The sequence below is a fragment of the Castor canadensis genome, chromosome 14 (assembly GCF_047511655.1).
Source record: "Castor canadensis chromosome 14, mCasCan1.hap1v2, whole genome shotgun sequence".
In the NCBI taxonomy this organism is placed as follows: Eukaryota; Metazoa; Chordata; class Mammalia; order Rodentia; family Castoridae; genus Castor; species Castor canadensis.
This window is the reverse complement of record NC_133399.1, coordinates 10,315,480-10,339,320: the sequence shown is the minus strand read 5'-3', so window position 1 is coordinate 10,339,320 and position 23,841 is coordinate 10,315,480. Positions and strand designations below refer to the sequence as shown.

The 23,841-nt window shown below is 41.2% G+C and overlaps 2 protein-coding genes across 2 annotated transcripts in view; one reads left to right on the top strand and one right to left on the bottom strand.

The window, feature by feature from the left end:
- LOC141416644 (uncharacterized) overlaps positions 1–23,841 on the top strand; it is a 138,820-nt gene that overhangs the window by 18,137 nt on the left and 96,842 nt on the right. The window lies entirely within an intron of this gene.
- Positions 12,273–23,178, bottom strand: LOC109688283 (uncharacterized). Its single transcript, XM_074053403.1, has 5 exons — positions 23,050–23,178; positions 22,594–22,658; positions 16,806–16,932; positions 16,528–16,579; positions 12,273–14,861 (listed from the first exon to the last, which is right to left on the bottom strand). Exons 2-5 carry the CDS (start codon positions 22,627–22,629, stop codon positions 13,058–13,060), a joined length of 2,019 nt encoding a protein of 672 aa, XP_073909504.1. The 5' UTR covers positions 22,630–22,658; positions 23,050–23,178; the 3' UTR covers positions 12,273–13,057.

The window sequence follows — 23,841 nt, the reverse complement described above, 5'->3', positions numbered from 1 at the left end:
CAATTGTGTTTTCTCCTCAGTCCTGAATGGCAGAGTGTGCTAAGAAAGAAAAGGAAAATCATTATAAAAAGGTGCATGCCTGGTACTGAGATCTTCAGAGGAAAGCCAGGCCCCTTCAGGCATGAAATGGATATTTATTGGAAAATATGAGGCTCTAATATTTAGTGCACAAGAAGTCAGGATTTGAAAATGGGGCAGTGGAAAGCGAACCCAGTGTGGTCCAGGGTGAAAACTAATCAAATGGGAGATGAAAAGAAAGTATAATAGAGACATGGAAGTGTTCTTAGGTACAATTTTTTCTGGAAACACAATTATAAATAATACCAGGTATTAAAATAATACAAAGTCAGAATTTTACATACATTATCTGTGGGCTCGAGGCCTGCATGAACTGACCAAATCTGGGAAAGCTCAGTTAGATAAGGAGAGGGTCAGACAGGTAGCGGAATTCAGTAAGGAGCTGACTTGGCACCAAAAGATCAGAAATACAGTTTCAAGGTAGAATATTTGGACCTAAGGCAGTTAGTGCCCTATGTCATCCCTAGACTTCAGACATTACTTGCCTTAGCTCTTTCATAAGTACTGCCCATCAGGGTGCTTTGCTATCCTTTCAATAAATTTTGTGCTTGCCTTACTCTTAACTCCTGGTGTGGCGCCATCAGTCATCAACTATGCCAGGAAGGAACTCCTGATCCACCATCCAGTATCATAATGGGGACTCACCTGGAAAATTTCCACAAGTAAGGTGGTCAGCACCTGGATTCTACTGCTCTCTTGCATTTGACCTTTTTTCCAGTCCTCCTGGGCATAGAAGAAGACTCCAATGACTATCAAATACCAGGCACCTGTCAGCCAGTTTCATGTGAACAGGGCTGCCAGACTAAGCCTCTGAGTGTGAGGCTTGCTGAAATGGGTCAGCTCAGTCTTCCTTGACTTAGGCACAGGGAATACTGGTCTGATTGCATTTCACTTTCCTTTCTTATCTGATTTACTAAGGAGGGGATCTGAGAACAGTCAGTGAAAAAGAAAAGTTTCCTTCAGCAACTGAAGGACTATGTGGCCAGGATGACTCCATGACTGGACATGACAGTTGAGCATATGACTTCTTTCCTTGCCTGACAGTACAAAAAGTGACCAAGTACCAGAATCCCTTGAGCTATTTCCAAGTCTAGCAGACAGTAGAGTTCTCATTTCCTTCACTGTTCTCCTGGCTTGAAAAATCACACAATCTCCTTCCTTTCCTCCTTCTTTCACTTTCTCTACCCCTATGGGGCTCTTATAATCCTCATTCTTCTTGCTTGTGTGTTTAGATGTCACTGCACAGGGAGAGTGCCCACCCCCTTTTCCTTAGGTTTGTGAAGCACTCCTCATCCTCTTGCCCTTGGTGCAGAGACATAGAAAGGGGACTCCATAATCAGCAGAAATTACTAGGCCCTTTCCTCTGACTGCAGGACTGTAAGGAATTCTCCCATATCATGATGGGGGCTAACCTGGGGATCCTCCATGTGACTTGAAATTGATTGGAGCCCTAGAGAAGGCTATATTTCTCAGTGGCACAAGCCAATGGATGAACCTCAAAAACTTCTGACTCAGTTTCTGGGCCATTTAATCTAAGGGGGGACTCTGCCTCCTGAGACAGACCCCAGTATTTTTATGCACTTTTGATCTTACCTATTGGTGCAAGGGGCTTGCGTACTGGCCTTGACAAGAAAAAACAACCCACCCATGCCTTATAGTTTATGTTTACTCTAGGAGAAAGAATATTTTCTTCCGTGATCTGCTTCTTGGTTTTTCAGGCAGATGTGGTTGTTTTGGGACCCTCAGGCACGTGACTTGCAGTCTAAGAAATTTAATAGTCCAAGAAACTTTATATTCATTTCACAATTAGCAATTAAGTATTCCTTTCAGATTGGAAAGATTCCAGCAAATCATTCATTTCTTATAAAAAGCACAGCATGGAACAGGACCAATCCAATGAGAACTCCTCCACTTTTCCTCAACTTCTGGGATTCCCTCCCCTCTCCAATTGGTGGTTGTCACCATGGTGTCTGCGGTGAGAAGAATTACAGCTCTGTATGCAATCATCTTTACAACAGAATCGGAGTCAATCAGATAATACCACCAGCCTTTTAATTTTCTCTGGGACTTGGGTTTGGGTTCTGTGCTGCTCACTAACAATGCAGGCCTTCAACTACTTGAGCCACACCTCCAAAGTACTTGCCTGGGCTGAACCATAGACAGCAATCTTCCCCACCTCAGCCTCCCCAATCACTAGAATTGCAGGCCTAACACACAGGTGCTGAGGTTTATGACCTCTGTTAAAATCAACCTCCACCTGGTGACTCATGCCTATAGTCCTAGCTAATCAGGATGAAGAGATCAGGAGGATTGTGGTTCTAAGACCAAATAACTCATGAGATCCTATCTTGAAAAAAACCCATTACAAAAAAAGGTTGATGGAATGGCTTATGGTGTGGGCCCTGAGTTCAAGCCCCAGTATTGAAAAAAAAAATCTTCCTTGATTGAGGCTCAACCATTGTGATGATCACTCCCATCCCTTTGTTTATGTTATCCATTGGAAATGGTCTTCCAGCATAGGTAGTGATATTGGGGTGAGTTCCTAGGATATTTTCTTTACCTATTAGCAGTAACTCTGAAGAACCATATATTTTGGCCCCATAATCTGCTTTAGGACCTACTCATTTAGAGGACATGCTGAATCACTACCCAGGATTTTGACCCAAGCCCTTGGGATGTGTGCATGGAAAGACTGTGTTGCCGTTTTAAGGAGTTAAGTGTAGAGGATGTGGATCCTGTAGGTTCCCGATGGGAAAGCTCTGGTAGTCAGAAAAACCAAGGCATGCTTGAAGGCTGGAACTTTTAACACTATTTCCTGAGATTCATCTTTGCAAAGAAGATTGGAATATTGAGCACTGCACTGGATGTCTGGGCAAATGAGAAGGGATGGATTATGTTAACCACCAAGGGCCATTGAGTTGATGCATCACAAGAACATACCAGAATCCTATTTGAACAGCCAAGTGATAGAGTTTGGAAAACTCAGGTTTGGTGAACATACAGAGGCCATGGAAGCCCTACACATGCCCTTCCTTCATATCTTGCCCAATGAGCCTCTTCCAGAGGATGTTGCTAGATTGTATCTTTTATGATAATGTGTTAAAAGAAGGTAAAGTGTAGCCCAGCACTGGTGGCTTACACCTGTAATCCTAGCTTCTGAGGAGGCAGAGGTCAGGAGGATCACCATTTGAAGCCAGTCTGAGGAACTACTGAGAAACTATATTGAAAATACCAAGCACTAAAAAGGACTGGCACAATGGTTCAAGTGATACAGGAGCTGCCTAGCCACTGCTGAGCCCTGACTTTAAACCCCTGTACTGAAAAAAAAACGGTAAAATATATTCCCTAGTACTGCAAAAAAAATGGTAAGTATTACAGTGTTATCAAATTATCCAGCATGACATCAGGGGAAGATTACAGGATCTTGAAATTTTAGTGAAGATGTGCAGGTAGGTGAGGAAGAAAATTTGAAGACCAAAATCTTTTGACTACCATCTGAATTGAGTCCTGTCTTGGTGGATGAAGACCTTAACCCTGTAAGTCAGGGACTAATTCAAGTAGTGTCAGAATTCAATGAATTGTTAGTCACACACTTGTGTAATGATGCAGAGATGTATGTGCAGAAGCGAGCCCACACATCTGATGGAGAAGCATGGTGTATGGAAAGCTCACTCCTGCCCCCCCTCAATGCAATGTGCAACAGTATCCACTCCACCTCTGGAGTCAGTCCTAAATGCAGACCACTCACCCCATCCCAGAACACCCACACTCACCACTCCAATCTCTCCCTAATACACTCCAAGTCAAATCTTGTCCTCGATGGGGTGTTCTCCGCAACCAGGGAGAACATTTAGTAACCCTGAATCTGGCCTTATCACTCAGGCCTAAAATCAACCCATTGGTGGAAACACTTCGGAAATCTGGTACCATCTGTGCAGGTTGATGGAGGCTTGTCCTGAACCCACAAATTACACTCATACATGCAGACCTAAGAGAATCCATACAGTTTATGTGATAAGTGTGTACTGGACATTCTTGGGTGTTCCAAATGAGAAACAACTAAAATATCCATAAGGTGTTCACACAATGAAATATCAGTCTCATTCTGCACGCATTTAAACCCTATAGGGTTTCTCATTGCTCTAGAAACACACTTCTCAAGTGGCCTTCATGGACTTGTATGCACTGTCCCTCCCATTAGTCTCCCTTCATATCCCAGAACTCCCTTGTCCACTTCCATCTGGCCAGGACTCAGTGGATATGCCACTGTTCCTCAAAATCCCATGCCATTGTCTCTTGAACCTTTGCACTTGGTGTCTCTTCTACTGGAAACCATTCATTCACTTGCCTGCCTCACCTGAATAACAACTGCATAAGCCTAAGGTCGTATGTAAGATATCTCGACTGCCTGGTCCTTCCTGAAGCCACAGGCTAGTTCTGCAAATCTTTGGCATCTTTTATGAAAACTGATCAATCCATCATCCCTGAATATGGGGGAGTTTACAAAACTGGACCCTACAAGGCTGAGGGCAGACAGACCTTTTGTTCTTACTCACTGTTGATTCCCATCATATATCATCATTCCATAGCAAAGAAGCATGAAACATTTTGTTGACTCAATAAGGAGAATGTCATATGAATCACTGACTGTTCACGCTACTGCTGTTCCTTAACCTGGAGGACTGTGAGGGACAAGGAGGAAAAGGAGGAGCTTCCCAGACAGTGTGGGAACAGCAATCCTGGCAGGGGGAATGGTGTGAGCAAAGACATGAATGTGTGTGGAGGATGTAGAGGGAAGCCTGGAATTACAGACAGGGTATAGAATTTAAAGGGGCTGAAGACCTCCAGAGAATGATCACTGTCAGGTCAGCAGGAGTCAGGGAAAATGGTGGGGCATCTGACAGGATGAAGTCCAATCCAGTTGGAATGAGTGGACTGCGCCATTCCATTTCCCTAGTTCCACAAAGGTCTATTCCTCACTGCATGTGGATGCATGGGGGAAACAGATTTGAATCATAGATGGTTATTGAAAGGCTATCTCCTCCACTCAGTGGTAATGTGGAAAGGAACTGACAGAGGGACAGTCTGTCAACAAAACAACACTGAGCTCCAGAAGCTCATCTTATCATATCCACAGTGAGCTTGTCAGGAAAGAGGTCGTGCAGATCTGTTTTACAGACAATGTCACAATTCCTTCTGAGTGATGTTGCAAATGTGGTGAACAAAACTTGAAGAAGTCTCTGAGTATAATCGTTCCTCACCTTTTACCTCAAAATGCTGAAATCACAGGCATGCGTCACCACATCTAGCATAACATTCATTTTTATGTGGTTTCTCTATTTCTAATCTTTTCTAGAAGCCAGAAAGAGAAGACAAAACCCAACTACACCGCAGCTCAGATTTCTTTGGCAAAATATCTTCCTTTATCCCTTGGAAGTTCTCTATACCACAGAGTTCTAGGACATGGAAATCGTTCATTGAAATTCATTACCACAAGGTAATTAGGATGGCTATTTTCATCCCAGTCTCTAAGAAGACCTCCTTACTTCTGAGTCCTCATGGGAGTGGCCAGTGCTGTCTGCACATCTACAAACATTCTATTCAATGTCACTTATGTATGAGGACTCAGGCTATCCCAACAGCTTTTTTCCCCAGGGCCTTGTCAGAATTGCCCTTCATGTTTGATTCAGAGCAATAAAGGCTTTTCCTGTATTCATATCAAAACCACTCCAGCATCTGTCCATAACCCACTTCCAACACCACTGCCATGTCAGAGTACTTGTAATAACAACCCCTACTTGTCTTTCTTCCATTCAGATTTTGTCTTAGCCCATATTGCGTGCATATAAGAGAATACCGTAGTTGTGTATTTCACAAAAGATAACTTCAGCTGGGAGTGAATCTCAACTGGCAGAGTGCTTAACTAGAAACCCTGAGGACCCAGTTGAAATCACAATACCACAAAACAAACAAACAAAAACACTACAAAGAAAACCCAAGAAATTTCTTTCCTAACAGTTCTGGGGTTGGGGAATTCCAATATCACACCATCATCACCTGCTGCCAGTCTTCTTGTTCAATCCTCACCTCAGAATGATCTCATGCAAGAGAACTCGAGTTCACAACCACACACCCTGTCTAGGAGGGTGTTAATACATGAAGCCTAGAACTGATCACCTAAATACTTCTCAAAAGTACTCCCCACACACCTCTCAACACTGTTTAAAGATATTAGTGAACAATACAGAATTGTGCCTGAGAAGCAGGCTCTATTGTTACTAAGGCCAAGATGCATGACGCATAACACCTTTGAGATTGGAAATTTGTGTCTCACATTTATCCTCCTGAATATGGGTTTTAAAATTACTGTTATCTTGTTCTGACATACTGTGTGCTGGTGCATAATGAGAGATGTAGACTAAGACTTTGATAAACAGAAAAGATTCATTATAGGATAAAGACTCATTCACAAAGTGCTATGAAGAATGGATGCTTGTGCCACAAGCTCAGGTAATGACACTGTGGGTTTGAGAATTACTGTGACTTGATACTTTGTCATTCTGTACCCAGGCATGTAAATGAGCAATGGAGATAAGGGGTAGAAAAGTACAATCAGTTCTCCCAAGGTGAGAGGTGCCTCATTTACAAGGTGCTTTCCAAGAATGGATGCTTGGGGCACACTCACCCTTCTGAATCGGGAATTTAGAAATGCTATTTCATGTCCACTGAAGTACTGGACATAGGGGCCAAGAGCAACAGAGAGGTAGCAGTTGAAAAGGGAACATGTTCACAGTGAGGGAAAGATGCATCATTCACAGTGTCTGGAGAGTAGACTGACACCTGTGACACCCCAACCATGAATAAATACCCCGTTTCAGTTGTTTCACTCATTTAACTGGTTATTATGAGAACAAAAGTAAGTAATAACATGATATGGTTTAATTAAATACCACAAACTCACAAAAGTTCCTTTCTCACATTTCATTGCATCTGCTTTATCCCACACCTCCTTTTTCCTCCATACCTCTAGGAGAGAGAATCATTTCTCTATGCAACACTTTCCTCACTGTGTTTTCTTTTTAAATTGTCTCAGGTGTGGTTTTGTTTTTCTTTTGCTGGTGCTGGCATTTGAACTCAGACCCTTATGCTTCCTAGGCAAGTTCATTCACTGTTTTGAACACATATACCAACAACAAAGTTTTTTTTAATTAAAATTCATCATGATGTGTGATGAATATGCAACATATCAATACTTGCCATTTTTGTTGTGATATGAATTAGAAAACACAAGGTGAAATGCTTGAGTTGTAAGAAGGAAAACAAGATGATTATGCATTCTGTGTATGGCCAGGAATCAGAGCTGAATCAATCTCATGCATGACCAACTCCTGCAATGAAGGAAGGGACAGTGCTGACGTAAGGGATGGCCTCACCTTGCTTTATTTCCACCTTACATGATTAATCATCTCACACTGGCCTATTCTCCTGTTTTCTTCTCCTGTGTGTTGTTAATTTTTTGAAATACAATTAATTAATAAATACAATTAAAATTTTGAAATATAAGGGGATTTCACTGTCATAATTCCATGCATATCTACAGTGGCTTGAGGTACTTTGAATCCATTTTGTTACTGGGTAATTAAACTCTAGTTCAAAATTGTGCATATAAAAACTCAGTTTTCCACCACCACTAGTTGAAGAGACAGTATTTCCTCCAAAGTATTTATGTGCAGCTGTGCTGTAGTCAGCCAAGACAGGTTCTTGTTTTCTAAGACATAAATGAATTAATGATAGAAAACTCCACCAAGGTGAAATTAAGAAAGATTTATACAATTTCCCAGAAGTGAAAGTAAAGGCTGCTCTTAAACTGAGGAGTAAAGAGGAGTGCCTCAAGCAGCAGAATCCTGAAACCAGGTGCTTCCTGGGGAGCATGGGGTGCTTTTATTCCCTCTGCAGTGGTTTCCTACCTCCACAAGGCAGCTCTTTCTGGGCTAGTGCTGGCTGCTTCTTCCTCAGGACAGCTGTTCCTGGGCTGGGGCCAGCTATCTTTCTTAGAAGCAGTTCTTCCTGGTTCTGGTGATCTCTATCTCAGGGCCCCCCATTTGAGCCTTTCAGTATGATTTTGGCCTTTTTTTGTCAAAGATAACATGAGTGTAACTGGGATGTTTATTTGTAGGTGTTCTGTTCTACTGGTGTAAATGTTTGGTTTTTTGTTGTTGCTGGGTTTTTTTGCAAATGCCTGCTGTTTCTATTACTGTGGGCCCCTAGTACTATTCAGTCAAGTTTAGTGATACCTACAGCTTTGCTCTCCTGCTTTTTGGTGGCCTGAGGTTGGAACTTAGGGCCTCATGCTTGCTAGGCTGTCACTCTTACTACTTTAGCCAATCCATCACCTTTGTATTTGCAGTCCTTCACCTTGAGCTACTCCACCAGCCCATTTTTTTGTGATGGGGTTTTTTGAGATAGGGTCTCGTGAACAATTTGCCTTGGTCTGGCTTCAAAATGCGATCCTCCTGATCTCTACCTCCTGAGTAGCTCATTACAGGCATGACCCACCGGTGCCCAGCTCCGTCACCCTACTTTGACATAGGTTTCTCCAAGATAGGATCTCAGAAAGTATATGCCAGCCTCACTTCAAACTGCAATGATCCTGATTTGTGCCCTGAGTATCTAGGACTACAGGTATTACCTAGCAGTGCCCAATCATGGTACACTGGTTAGCATCCTTTTAGGGTAGGCTGCCATATACATTTACACCTACAAATTGGGTAACATGACCCATTCCTTTCTGATTTATATCCCATCATTGTTTTCTCTCATCTTTATGCTGTGGCTAGGAATTGAAGCAATGTATTTAAAAGTGGTTGATATAGGGTACAATTTTTCTTTGGAGGAATTCATGACTCATTTTTTTTGCCTGTTTTATCTTTTATTATTATTTTTCTGTCACATTATTTTTACTTTCATCTATTTGTTTAGTTTTTAGCCATTCTTAATGGGTTTTCTGTTTTATGGATGTTGACTACTGTTTGAACGTGGGACTTCATACTTGAAAATCAGGAATTCTACACTTGAGCCACACCTGCAATCCATTCAGCTTCTTTAGAGATGGGCTCTGAAACTATTGTCATCAAACCCCAATCCTACCAATCTCAGTTTCCCAAACACTTGTGTGTTGATCTGTGGCACAGAGAAGAGTCTGCGTCTGTGTTATGCTTTCACCCATGAATGTGTGAATGATCAGTAGCCTGACACTTGAAAAAATATTCATGGTATTACAGTATAAAAACTGGACTTGAAATAAAAACAGAAAACCTTTACATAACATAGAGAAGGAAGGAGGGAGAAAAGGAGAGACATGAAGAAACAATTTTCACCATCCATGAAAACCCATGTAGGAAAAATGCTCAATTGCAGAGGTAATCGTAAAACACAGGATATAGTCATACAGAAATGTCCTGTGGCTCTACCTGGACAAAAGGAAATGGATTAGATCTTTGCCATAGCTGTCAAAACACATAATAAATACATCTAAATGTCAGGCAGACTGACTCAGGATGTAAGAAGGCACACATATCTGCTGTTTCCACATAGGACTAGAATTATAGCTTCTCTAGGTCTGAGATAGTGTTAGAATTCTGTCTCAATGCATAACCTCATATGTCATCTATTCTTTTGATTTTAAAAATATTTATATGTTAATCAAAATATAATGAATCATAATTGACAACATGATGCTTGGAAAATTGTATACATTACAAAGGGGTGAAATTAGGCTATTAACTGGATACACTGCTTTTCATACGTATAATTATTTCATTGTAATTAGAATACCTATATTGTAGTTGGGCAACTGAGGCCCACACTTGTCATACTAGCTTCTCAGGAGGCAGAGATTAGAAGGATCATGGTTCAAAGCCAGCTCAGGCACATATTCTGTATTGCTCATTAACAGCTTATAAACACTGTTGAGAGGTGGGAACATTTTTTTTTGGCAGTACTAGGTTTGATCTCAGGACCTCAGGCTTGCTAGGCAGGCACTCTTACCACCTGAATTGCTCCAACAGCCCTTGTATTGGGTGTTTGTGAGAAAATCTCTCTCATTATGTACCTGGACTGGCTTCAAACAGTGATTCTCTGATCTCTGCCTCCTGAGTACTTACGATTTCAGGTGTGAGGCACTGGCACCAAGCTTACAAGTGATATTTTGAACACTTTGACTAGTATTTCTTCAACTACTCATGTCTTTAAGTGTAAAATGATTTCTCATGAAATGAACACACTTGGTTCTTTTTTTCTAACTATCAGTTATTTAATTGGTGCATTAAAAAAATTCACACATTGTAGCTGTTCATTTTATTTGACGTACTGGGGTTTGAGATGAGGGCTTCATGCTTGCTAAGCAGGTGTCCACCATTTGAACCATGATTCCAACCCTTCTAGTGGTTTTTATTGAAACAATTGGTGGCTGATATTTACTGTGAGACCCTGGTAGGGCTTTCGGAGGTGAAACTCTGATATGTACGATGTCCTCTAAACCTGAATCTCTTCTAGAATTTACCTCTCAAACTACTGGATACTTAGACTTCAGCAGTTCATCAGCTGAAGTTCAAGTTGTCCTTTCTTTGTTCTCTTTATGAGTTTTTATTCCAGGAAACTATGATTCCCTGAGTTGATCTCTTTATCTTGCCAGTTTGGGGACAGTTGTTTGCCTGCTGAACTTAATTGTTCAGGGCTTTTGTTTAAGTACCCCATGTATTTCTGCATTGTCATTTTATATAATTCAGCATTTTATAGGATTCCCTTGCCTCAATTCCTAAACGGTTTTAACTATTCCCAAGTGGTAGCAGTGTACATCTACAGCTATTCAAAATTCAGGTTTAGATACCACTTTGCTGTATCTGCAGCAGGGTAGAGACCATAGAATATTCCCAACTCCTCTTCCCATCCCCTGCCCCCATTCAAAATCATACACTGGTTTTGTGTATGGTGTTATATCTTTAGTAAGTTATGTTTTGGTCATTTCTCAATATAATTCCATTCATATAGATTTCTCTGTAAGATAATACTTTTCTTGGTATGGAGTTCAAACTCAGGGCTTCCACATTGCAAAACAGGCTACAGCCACACCTCCAGTGCATTTTGCTCTGGTTATATTGGAGATGGGGTATGGCAAATAATTTGTTTAGGCTGGCTTCAAAACTCTACTCTTAGATCTCAGCCTCTCAAGTACCTAGTAGTACAAGAGTGAGCCACTGGTGCCTGGCTAACTAATACTTTCACATTGCATTTTTTTGCAGGTACTTTTATTCTACCTTGTTGTCTTTTACCTCCAGTAATTTTAATACATTTCATTTCTCCATCCACTTCTTATCCTTATTTTTTTCTAAGGAAGATATTATTATATCCAAAATTGATTTGACAGTGCCTTCTCAATTTGTCTTAAATTGTATCTTTCCCATACCAACTTATAATGTGTCTAAGCATCATGAGATAGATGAGAACACAATGCATGTGCCCTTGTAAGAACTACTTCATCCTCGCATTGTCTGTTCTTGAAATGTGTGAGGCTGGTGGCTCATGCATGTAATCTCTAGCACTTGGTATGGCTACCCACAAAACCTGAGGAACTGAATTCAAACCCAGTGCCATCAAAAAAAATTCAACTCCCAACACATCCTACAAGCTAAGAATGAGCAACACCAAATATGTGCCTAAGAAGCACAATCCCATACTAGGGAAGGATGCATCACTCAAAATGGCTTTAAGAATGGAAACTTGTGTTGGCCTTCTGGTTCTTTCCTTGCTTAGGGGGACATCTCAAAAGCTGCATGGCTACTTCCCAACTGCCACATCTCTCTTTCCAGTGATAGAGGGTTAAAGAGCACAGTGGTGTGGAAGAGAACAAAAGAAAGGACATGCTGAACTTCAATCACTGAGCAGGACTGGGCAGTCATGAGTAATTAAGCCAAAATTATACCTGTGGGAATTTTTTTGGGTGAGACTAGGATTTAAACTGAGATCCTCAAGTTTCTTAGGCAGGCCCTCTACCCTCTACCAGCTGAGCAACTAGGCCAGCATTTTTTGTAAGGGAATTTGAGACTACATCGCATATCAATTATAAATATATTTTAATTAGTGATTTGAATACACAACAAACTAGTATTTGCCATTTCTGTTCTGATGTCATCTGTGGAAGTGAAAATATTACTGTATATTTTTGGGGGGTGGGGCAGCACTGGGGCTTGAACTCAGGGCCTTCACACTTGTCAGGCTGGCAGTTACCACATGATCCACTCTGCTAGCCTTAGAAAGCATATTATACAAGCTCAAAAAGTGAGTTCTAAGCCCAGAAACAGATTAGGTGTTCCATGTCCAGCAAGGAACCAGTGCTAACTCAATGACTTGCATGACAAACTTGTGCAACTAAGTGACTGCCCATGCAAGGGATTGCCTCTCCTTATTTTGTTTCTACATTACATGACTGTGACTTGGTTCATGTCTTTCAAGGACACTTGACAGAAGTAGGTTTTCCCATACTGGTAACATACACAGGTTTTGTCCCAAGGTGAGTTTCTGTATGTCTTCAAAGATCACTGGAAGAATAAAAGGGTTTCTGATATTGTTTACATTCATAAGGATTCACTGCAGTGTGAATTCATTCATGTGTTTTGAAGTACCTGGATGAAGTAAAAGCTGTCCCACATTGTTTAAATGCAAAGGTCTTTTCTCCAATGTGAATTCCTTCATGTAATTTCAGGTACCTAGAAGTTGTAAAAGCTTTTCCACATTACTTACATACATAGGTTTTCTCACTACAGTGAATCTGTTCATGTGATCTAAGGCCACTGGACCAATAGAACGCTTTCCCACATTGTTTACATTCATAAGATTTCATTCCAGTGTGAATTTGTTCATGTTTTCTGAGGTAATTGGCTGACCTAAAGGTTTTTCCACATTGTTTACATGCAAAGGGCTTCTATCCAGTGTGAGTTCTTTCATGTGTTTTCAGGTAATTGGAACAACTAAAAGCTTTTCCACACTGCTCACATACATAGGGTTTTTCACTACTGTGAGTTTCTACATGACGTTGAAGTTTACTGGACCAATGGAAGGCTTTTCCACACTGTTTACATGCATAAGCTTTTGGTCCTGTGTGAATAATTTCATGTTTTTTGAGGTAACTGGATAACCTAAAGGTTTTTCCACACTTCTTACATGCAAAGTTCTTCTCTCCAGTGTGAATTAACCCATGTGTTTTGAGGTAACTGGAACAAATAAAAGCTTTTCCACATTGCTCACATACATAGGATTTCTCACCACAGTGACTTCGTTCATGTATTCTAAAGTCACTGGACCAACAGAAGGCTTTCCCACATTTTTTACATGCATAAGGTTTTGCTCCAGTGTGAATTCTTTCATGTGCTTTGAGGTAACTGGAAGAACTAAAAGCTTTCCCACACTGCTCACATACATATGGCTTCTCACCACTGTGAGTTTTTATGTGTATTTGAAGTTTACTGGACCAATAGAAGACTTTCCCACACTGTTTACATGCATAAGGTTTTGCTCCGGTATGAATTTTTTCATGTGCTTTGAGGGAACTGGGAGAACTAAAAGCTTTGCCACACTGCTCACATACATAGGGTTTCTCACCACTGTGAGTTTTTATGTGTATTTGAAGTTTACTGGACCAATAGTAGGCTTTTCCACATTCTTTACATGCATAAGGTTTTGCTCCAGTGTGAATTCTTTCATGTGCTTTGAGGGACCTGGAAGATCTAAAAGCTTTGCCACACTGCTCACATACATAGGGTTTCTCACCACTGTGAGTATTTATGTGTGTTTGAAGTTCACTGAACCAAAAGAAGGCTTTCCCACATTCTTTACATTCATAAGGTTTTGCTCCAGTGTGAATTCTTTCATGTGCTTTGAGGTACCTGGAAGAACTAAAAGCTTTGCCACACTGCTTACATGCAAAGGGCTTCTCTCCAGTGTGAGTGTTTTCATGTCTTCTGAGGTTCCTGGAAGAACTAAAAGCTTTTCCACACTGCTCACATGCATAGGGTTTCTCACCACTGTGAGTTTTTACATGTCTTCGAAGCTCACTGGACAAATCGAAGGCTTTGCCACATTCCTTACATGCATGTTTTGCTCCAATTTGAAGTCGTTCATGTTTTTTGAAGTTCATCCAGGTAGATGAACTAAAGGTTTTTCCACACTGCTTCCATGTAAAGGGCTTCACTCCAGTGTAAAAACATTCATGTTTTTTCAGGTAACTGGAAGAGCTAAAGGCTTTTCCACATTGCTTGCAAACATAGAGTTTCTCTGTAATGGAATTTTGTTCATGGTTTTCAATGGCACACAAATGTGGCATGGGTTTACCACATTGCTTACAAACATATGGTTTTTCTCCACCATGAGTCAATTCATGTTTGCAAATGTCACTAAAATGAAAGGAGACTTTTTCACCTTGCTTACATAGAAAGGATGTCTCTCCAGGGTGACTTCTTTCATGCCCTTTAAGAAATCTGGAAACAGGAAAGGTTTTTCCAGAATCCTTCCATGATACTTCCTGATACTCATGTGGCTCAGATCCACTCTGAGTTCTGACAGACAGACTCAGGGATGGATGCCCGATGAAGACTTCTGTACACACACAGTTTTCTTTTGTTCCCGCTCCAGCAGGAGTATTATTATTCATGATATGTTCTGGAGTATGCCCGAAGACTTCACACTGAATACCTTCCTTCTGTTCACAGAATCTCCCTACCACTTGACCTCTAGAAATAATGAGAAACACATTACTAAGCTATATTTTCAAATACACACCAGGAGGAGTAAAGATTTTCTGCCCTGAAAGAATTTTTGACCATGCAGTATGGTTCCAGGAGATATATTATCAGACCACTGGCATTGACTATCTACTTTACATTTAAATGCTTTTGAGTACTGTACATGGAAAAGCTATGAGCAAAATCATATTTTGAAGAACTTGCATGATCCTAAGAAGCTATATCGAAGATCATAGACACCAATCCAAACACAGAATTCATTTTCTGCAAAGGCACCATATATTCACACCCTGAAAGAAAGTTCATATAATCATATTTTCCACAATTTATTGAATGAACGGTATCGTACGTAAAAACTGCAGATTATCACTGGGGCACCATGGTGGTAATACACATTTCTGGTATTGGAAAATTTTGGTTTGGAATTTCCTGGGTTTTGTGTGTGTGTGTGTGTGTGTGTGTGTGTGTGTGTGTGTGTGTGTAATACTGGTGTTTGAACTGAAGGACTTACAGTGGCTGGACAGGCACTTTACAACCTGTACCAGTTGGCAGCCCATTAGTATGTTAGGGATTTTTGAGTTAGGGTTTCAGGAATTATTTCAAAGAGAATGGTTTCAAATTTCCATCATCCTGATCTATGCGTCCCAAGTACCTGTGATTACAGGTATGATACACCAGCATGTTGGCTCATGGTGGTGCAACTACAACAAAAAAAAACCCACTTGTTTTGGTTTTAGTTAAGGATAAGGTTTGAACGCAAGGCATACTGCTTGAAAAGCAACCCTCACACTGGCTAGGTTAGCACTACACTGCTTCACTTGAGAAAGTCTACCAGCACACATCATTTTCTTTTTGACAAATTTAATTCTGGTTGTCAGAATGACTCAAGTGGTAGAGCACCTGTGTAGCAAGCTGGAGACCCAGGGTTTAATCCTGAGCACCAAGGAAAAAAAAATGCAATTTCTCCCTGACTCTTTCATCTTTTCTTATACATTGTGGTTTGAACTTGGTGCTTCACACCTGCAATGCATGCACTCTATCAGTTGGGACACACCTATAGTCCTCTTTGTTTAAGTGACACTTCCTGTTCCCTCTCATTTTTTTTGAATATTTTTAGTGCCATATGGTATTTATAAGTGGGATTTCATTGTGAGATTTCCATATATACATACATTATATCCCAGTTTGTTTCATCCCCTCTTTCATGGTTCTTCCTGACCCATTCCCACCTTAAAATAACTTAAATAGGTTTCACAGTTCCATATAAATGCATGTGCAGAAAGTACATCAAACATTATGGGGGAGTAGCTAGCTCCTGTAATCCTGGCTACTAGGGAGAATGAGACTTAGAAGATCCAGGTTCAAGTTATATGAGGGCAAATATTTCTCAAGACCCCAAGTCCAAAAAACCCAGAGCAAAACACACTGGAGGTATGCTGCAAGTGTTAGAATGCTTGCCTTGCCAGTTCCAAGGGCAGAATACAAACCACAACTCCTTCCCCTCAGCCCTGCCAATAAAGGCAAATCAACCATACCCTTTTGACCCTCTTCATTTACCCTCTCCGCTCTCACTACTGACCTCCTCTTCACATAACCTGTTTCATATCCCTTTCCTTCAGGGTCTAAGTTGCTTTCTATTGTGAGTGCAAATTACCTTAGATTTCTTCTGGAATTTCTGTAAACCTCTTCATTGGTCTGATCTTCCTCTGTTTTGGTTTGTTTTTTTAAATAAAATAGAGATAGAAAAATAAGACTTTTTGAATAACATTACTATAGAATAACTACTGGATTCTAAGTAGGCTTATGGTATAATGTGCCAACATCTGGTATATTCACTGAATTTATAGTTTGCACCTTCCAAATTATTCTAAAGCATTGAAGAGCAACAAACACTGGTTCTCTCATTGACTTAGGGAATTATGTCATCCTTACCAACAGAGGCCAGGTTCCTGAAGGTTTCTACCATCACATCCCTGTACAGCTTCTGTTGTGAAGGATCCAGCAAAGCCCACTCTTCTTGGGTGAACTTGACACAGACGTCATCAAAGGTCACAGATGCCTAAAACATGACAAGTGTATTTCAAGGAGGAAGATCAGAATGACAGTACTGAAGGTATAGACTTCCACTGTTCACATAATCCTGTGTTGTCAAAGTGTTCGTTCCATGTCTTGGGGATTAAACATTTGCCCTTCATGCAAACCCACACTCTTTCACATAGCACTTTTAATACTAGCCTGAAAATACTTGTGAAAGCAACAGCAGTAGCAGAACAAACTGAATATTCCTGAACCACACCAATTTCTTATTTAAGAGTGGGTCTATAATTTCTGTCATAATGATGAACTGCAATTCAGCTTGCACAAGACAATTAACATCACTAGGGCTGGTAAGCATGCCCTGATTCAAGCCACACTCCCACAAGTAAAAACAAAAGAAAAAACAAAATAAACAAAAACCACTTGTCCTGAGACTATGTATTCTCAGCAATGTTTGAACACAAAGTTCAACTGTGCCTGGAACTTTGGTGGCATTCACCTCATCATGTAAAATGAAAGAGGAACTGAGTGTTTCCAAACAGAATCCATGATCAACATTAATTTATTTTTCCAGTACTAGAGTTTGAACTCATACCCTATAACTTGAGCCAATCCACCAGTCATTTTTTTGTGAAGGGTTTTCCATGACAGGGTCTCATGAACTATTTGACAAGCTGGTTTTGAATCACGATCCCCCTAATCTCTGCCTCCATTTTTTGGTGGCATCAGGATTTGGATATAGGTCTTCTTCCTTGCAAAATAGCCTCTCTACCACTTGACTCATACCTCCAGTCCGTTTAGCTCTGCTAAAATTGCAGTTGGGGGGTCTGTTAAACTATTTGGCCTGGCTGCTTGGAAACAGAAGCCTCCCAATGTGAAACTCCTATGTAGCCAGGATTAAAGGGATGGGCCATTGTTTCCCAGCAGCCTATCTTGTCAAGCACTGTAATCTCCCTTTCTCAATCCAACTTAGCCTCTCTTATGTTGTTCACTTTAAATTATTCATTTGAAACTGTCTTCCAGAATTCACTCATGTTGTGGGTGGAGGATAATGTTTTGATTCTCTTTTCCCTACCTCTCACACACTACACGTTCGAGAACACATGTAGAACATTCTAAACTGACTGTAAATTTCAGGAATCTCAACACAACACTTTGAAATCCACAGTTCAAACAGGCTGTGAAAATTAAAGCTAACCTCATTGCAAGAGGGAATATCATTATTTGAGGAGTAACAACTCATAAAACTAAGGATTTTATGTACTATTCAGAAGAATTTCTTTCTTATGAACGAAGTCTTCAAGAAAGCAATAAAGCTAATTGAAGTGTGAGTAATGACACTTCCTCAGGAAGGGACATTTAAGCTGAGTCCCAAAATAATGTATTAATTTACACAGGAAGGGGATAAGATACAGAACACATGGGCTAATAATGAGTATGTTGGATTTATTCCCCCTAAGAGAAAATTTCACTCCTAACCCCTGCTCATGTGGGTATTTCAAGACTCAGGAGTCTACTGAAGGGTTGTCATTTTCAGAAGAAGGATTGGATAGTAAGTTGTAATTAATTGTAGTCAGTTTCAAGTCAGCACAGGACCAATGACAGAATGCTGCACTTTCTTTAAAAAAACCAATTATATGAGTTTGAGAAACCACTTGGATGCAAAGGGTAGATTTCAGGGTGAGGCAAAAGAGTCAGTTTGGCAGATACTGTGCAGCTCTCCATGAATGTGACTGTTTCAGGGGGACATTCTTGTTGCATTCCCTCCACTGTATCCAGGTTCCTGTCCTCCATCTGATGTGCTTTTCAAGGAACTGAAGGTAACAGTCATGACTTTCGCATTTACTTTTCTTTCCCCCTTCCATTAACAAGACAATGAATACTAGTTCATGCAACCTTAACCAAAGAATGGGGAACATGATAACGTCAATATGAACACACAGAGAAAGGGTCCCTAATTTTCATTTCCCACTGTTTCACTGCACAAAAATATTCCACTCAGTGAACAACATAAAAAGCAACCCAGTAACTGGTAAATCCAGTAAAACAGGTAATCCTAAAGGGAAAGTAAGAAGATAATGTGACGGAAAGGGGCCAGGGAGAAGGTGTATGTTTTTCAAACTATGCCCCAAGTAGGCACTACCTTCCAGAGTTGAAACACCTCCTAGGAGACTATATTAAAGTTGACTCCATCAATGTATTTGGGCCATTTCTCACCTTCATTTTTTGTGTTTCTGTGTGGTGCTGGAGACTGGAACCAGGGTGTTGTGCTTGCTAAGCAAATACTCAACCATTAAGCCACACATACCTAGCCTGTCAAGTGCTTTTATTGTTGTTCTTTTTTCTCTTTTTAAACATATTACTGCCCCAAATCACAACTTGGTTTATCAACATAAAATATGCAAAAGAATATGTGAATGAAGCCCATTAAAAAACTTCATTCCAGGCACGCATCCCAGCATATGGGAGGCAAAAGAGGGATTGTGAGTTCACTCACATCCTGGGCTACTTAGGGTAACTCCACATCAAAAAAGAAAAAAATCACCAGTCTTGCTTCATTTCCTGGGTTGGGACAGGAAATATTTCTCTTTCTTTCACTAGATAAAACCCTTGTCTATACTTCAAACTGTCATACTAAAATAAATAAATAAGGAAAGAAATCAACAACAAAATACAGCTATGCACAGCAGGTGCCGAGAATGTATTTGGTCTATTTGGATAATACACCCAAATGGAAAACCTAAACTTCATAGTCTCAAAGAATATGGGAAATTATTTTACATTTGTTGCCTAAAGGATTCAGGTATGACCAAAATGCAGGATGCATCAAAGATTTAGATGCCACAGGTTGCTGGCTCTGGTGAACCATGCCTGCTTTCGTACCTCACAGGAACAGAGATCAGGAGGAACTATGTCGACAGACCCTACATCAAAAGTACCCAACACAGGAGTGGTGGAATAGCTTAAGTGGAAAGAGTGGCTGCCTAGCAAGCAGGAGCACTTGAGTTCAAAACCCAGGACTCCATCACTATGTGACATATCCTGAGGCAACCTCAAAGCAGAAGTCACAGCAGAACCTCTCAGCCTGGTATGGCTAGGAAGCGCTGTTTGCTGAGTGATCGAAACACATTAGGCTTGCCAAAGGACTAAACATGACTTTGGTTAGAGATTTTTACATCTTTCCTTGCAAGAGGAAAATAAAAAACATGAAAAAAATCACTCGTTCAATTTTCAAATTCATATTTGATGGATGTAATATTTTCACATGTCTACAAGATTACCCCAGTTTTCAGCCACCTGCAAACAATGCCTCTTTGTGCACAATGTTAAACAGTGCAGTGTCAGCCTACAGAAATAGAAGCCAGTCTTGTGGAAGGTTGCTCTTTTGGAAGAAAGGAACACTTCTGGTCTATAAATATTCTGAAATTTCTGTTTTCTCACACAAAGCCTTATAATTGAATGACTCTACAAGAGAATGCAACTATATTTGATTTTCTGAGTCATAAAAAAATGACCTCCTATTTTCTGTTAGTTTTTCAATAACTTTTTGATTCTGGGGAAAAAAAAGGAAAGTAATCTTGAATACAATACTTGAGAAAAATGCACACATAATGTTCAAAGGACTGAAAACTTCAATTTGGCCAGGTACGCTGGTGTCACATGTGTGTAACCCTAGTGACTCAGGAGTCACACATCAGGAAAGGAGCAGTTTGAAGCCAGACCTGGAAAATACTTCATGAGACCTTACCTGAAAAATCCCATCACACAAAAGGACTGGGACAGTGTCTCAAGAAGCGAGAGCACTTGCCTAGCAAAAATGAGGACCTCAGTTCAAAACAACTACAAAAAATACAAACAATACAAAACAAAACAAGAAAACCAGAAAGAAAGAAGAAAAAACACTTTAATTGGAGAGGAAGACAGACATCAGGAGGATCAGGGTGGGAAGCCAATCCAGGGAAACAGTTTGCACAATAGTATCTCAAAAGTCCCCACAAAAACCACTTGATGCAGTGTCTGAAGGATTACAGGGACTGAAAAGGAAGAACCAGGCCTTGACTTTAAGCCCCAGTCCCACAGGGAGAAAAAAACAATTGCTTCTCAGTGAAGTGAGTGCATCCCCATCTGACATCAGATGTTTGTACTTGTGTTCTTGTAGACTACTATGAATGAAAAACTAGACAGTACTGAGGAAGGATAATTCAGCATGCACATAAATCAAAATTATACCCTTTACTTGTGAATATAAACAGGTAAAAGAAGGAAAGGGATGGCACATATCCTTAGAAAGAGCTCACTGTCACCAGATTTGTGGGATAAAAAGACATATAAAATTCTACAATTTCAGTCTGGAGTCAGTGACTCATGTCTGTATTTTAGCTACTCAGGAAACAGAGATCAGGAGGCTTTTGGCTGGAAGCCAACCCGGGCAAAGAGTTTGCAAACCCCTATCTGGAAAAAAGCCATCATGAGAAAAGGGCTAGGAAAGTGTGTCAGGTAGGAAGAGATCCTGCCTAGGAAACATAAGACCCTGAGTTCAAACCCTGGTACCAACAACAACAAAAACAGTATATAATTTCCAAATCACAGCTTTAAACAGTCCAAAAAACCTTAGATGTCCTAGTTACATCAAATTCCTAAAAACATTGAAGAGTTTTTGACTAAGAAAGCTATAGATTGTATAATATTATATAAGAGTTTCTTAGTTCAGCAAGAAGCAACACAAAACAAATAAGGATTAAAAACATGGGAAAATGAATGTACATATTTGAAAGGAACAAATAAACATGTCAATGGTCAAAAGTGACAACACTGTATAAGAAGACAAACAATCAAATATGGTTAGCTGTGCTGATAGTAAAAAAACAATTAGCCCAATTCTTTTTGTTTCTTACTTTCTGCATACCTGGGATCTCTGACCCACCCTTGGCCGGAGCCCACACACCATTTCTCCTGTACCATCACCTTTAGGACAGACTGACTTCAGGGGATGTTCTATGATCCCAGAATTGATTTTGTTCCCTCCATCATGTCCTCCCCACACACAGACTATTTTTGAATCCTGTTAGCTCCTCCCTAGAATGAACAGCCCATTCACCCTCACCTCAGAGGAGCTAAGGGACCTAACACCCTGCCTTTCCACCTGAGAGTCTTAGGCAATGTCGGCTCAGAAGAGGCAGCTGCCACAGCTGCCAAGAACACAACCTTGACATGCAGGTTCAGGCAAAGCAGTTTTGACAGAAAAAAACCACAACTGGCTGCAAAATCCAGAAGAGACAGACAATAAACTGAGAGTGACCTCGAATCTTCTTTACATGCTTCCTTGCCCTGCTTTGAACCTCTCTGTGACACATTCTGTCACCCAATAATGTGAATTTCCTGCTCTGTTGCTTTTGACTCAGTTCTAAAGTCTGTACAAAGATGAGGCTCAGAGCTCATGAGGATGTAATTACAGTTGTGATTTTTATGTAGGGCTTCCTCACAAATCGTTGCGGTGCTTCCAAAGGGACCTTATAAGGCAGTGTCCTCCCGAGATTTGGCTTGCTTTTAATGATCCTCGCTGGGGACACCCCAGTGTCCCCCTAAGTTCTTTCTTCTGTCACACACAAAACTGCCATACCCCATTCAAATATTGTCCTTTTCCTAGAAGCCAGAAAGAGAAGCCATCACCCAGCCAACGTACCAGCTCAGATTTCTCCTGCCAAATATCCTCCTCCATCACTTGGAAGTTCTCCACTCCATGAAGTTCTGGGACACAAAAATCATTCAGCCAAATTCTTTGCCTCATGGTAACAAGGATGGCAATTCCGTCCCAGTTGACAAAAGACCTCCTCACTTTTGAGGTCTCCTGGGAGCGGCCTATGCTGTCTGTGTCTCCACCAACCTTCTACTCAAAGCCACTTATGTGCGAGGACTCAGGCTTCCTGACAGCTGTTCTCCCCAGGCCCGCATCAGAACTGCCCTTCCCGGTTCAGTCAGAGAAAAACGCTTCTCCCAGTCCCGGCTCTGGCCCAGCCCCACCCTGCGGCCCAGAGGAGCGAGGACGAGCAGAGCCGGGGGAGGACGCACAGCACACAGGGGCCACCGCAGCATCTGGCCCGTCCCCGCCGCGGCTCTGCCACCCCGGCTGAAATCTCACCATTTCCCGAGACACCCGGCGTCGTCCTTAGGCTCCTGTAGTCAGGGGACACAGAGCGGCCAAGGCTGGGAAACCTGGGGCTTCTCCCGGTTTACACGCTGCGATTAACTATGGCGGCCTCTAAAAGGAAGGTCGTGCTTTGGGCAGCAGGTACGTCCTAAGATCCGCGCTCCTCATTGGACAGTTCTTACGCACTCCATTCTGATTGGATAATGATCCAGGCCCCGCCCCTTGACGACGGGGTGAGAGGAGGGCGTTTTCTGCCAGGTTCTAGAACACAGAGGACAAATTCCTCCCACCGCTCCCCGCGGTCTAGGCTTCCTCCCCTTGGGCGAACCTGGCCCAGCCTTGGCTCTAAGTGTGTTGAGCAGAACCAGTCCCGACTTTCCAGACCAGACACCTGCTTCTCCCCACGCCTCCTGAACATCTTACGCTGTGCTTGCAAATCGGTACTTTTATCAAGTTTCCTCTCGCTCCCGTGTATCTGTGGTTTCCACTTGAGTGGAGACTTGTGTTAGTGTCCATCACTTCTTCATGGAGGTTTCACTGCGCTATGATCAGAGGAGCACAGAATGTGCTTTCACCTCTCTCACTCCCTCTACTCCTCCTCACCATCCCTCCCTTCTCCCCCATTTTAGAATGAATGTGCTTCATTTTGCTGTTTTTATGAATACATATAATGACTTGTTCATATTCTCCTGTCATCAAATTCCTCTTTCTCTGCACCTTTCCCAATATTTTCCACCCCAAACTGGCCCTCCTGTAAAAATTCTAGAAAATAAGCATGATATA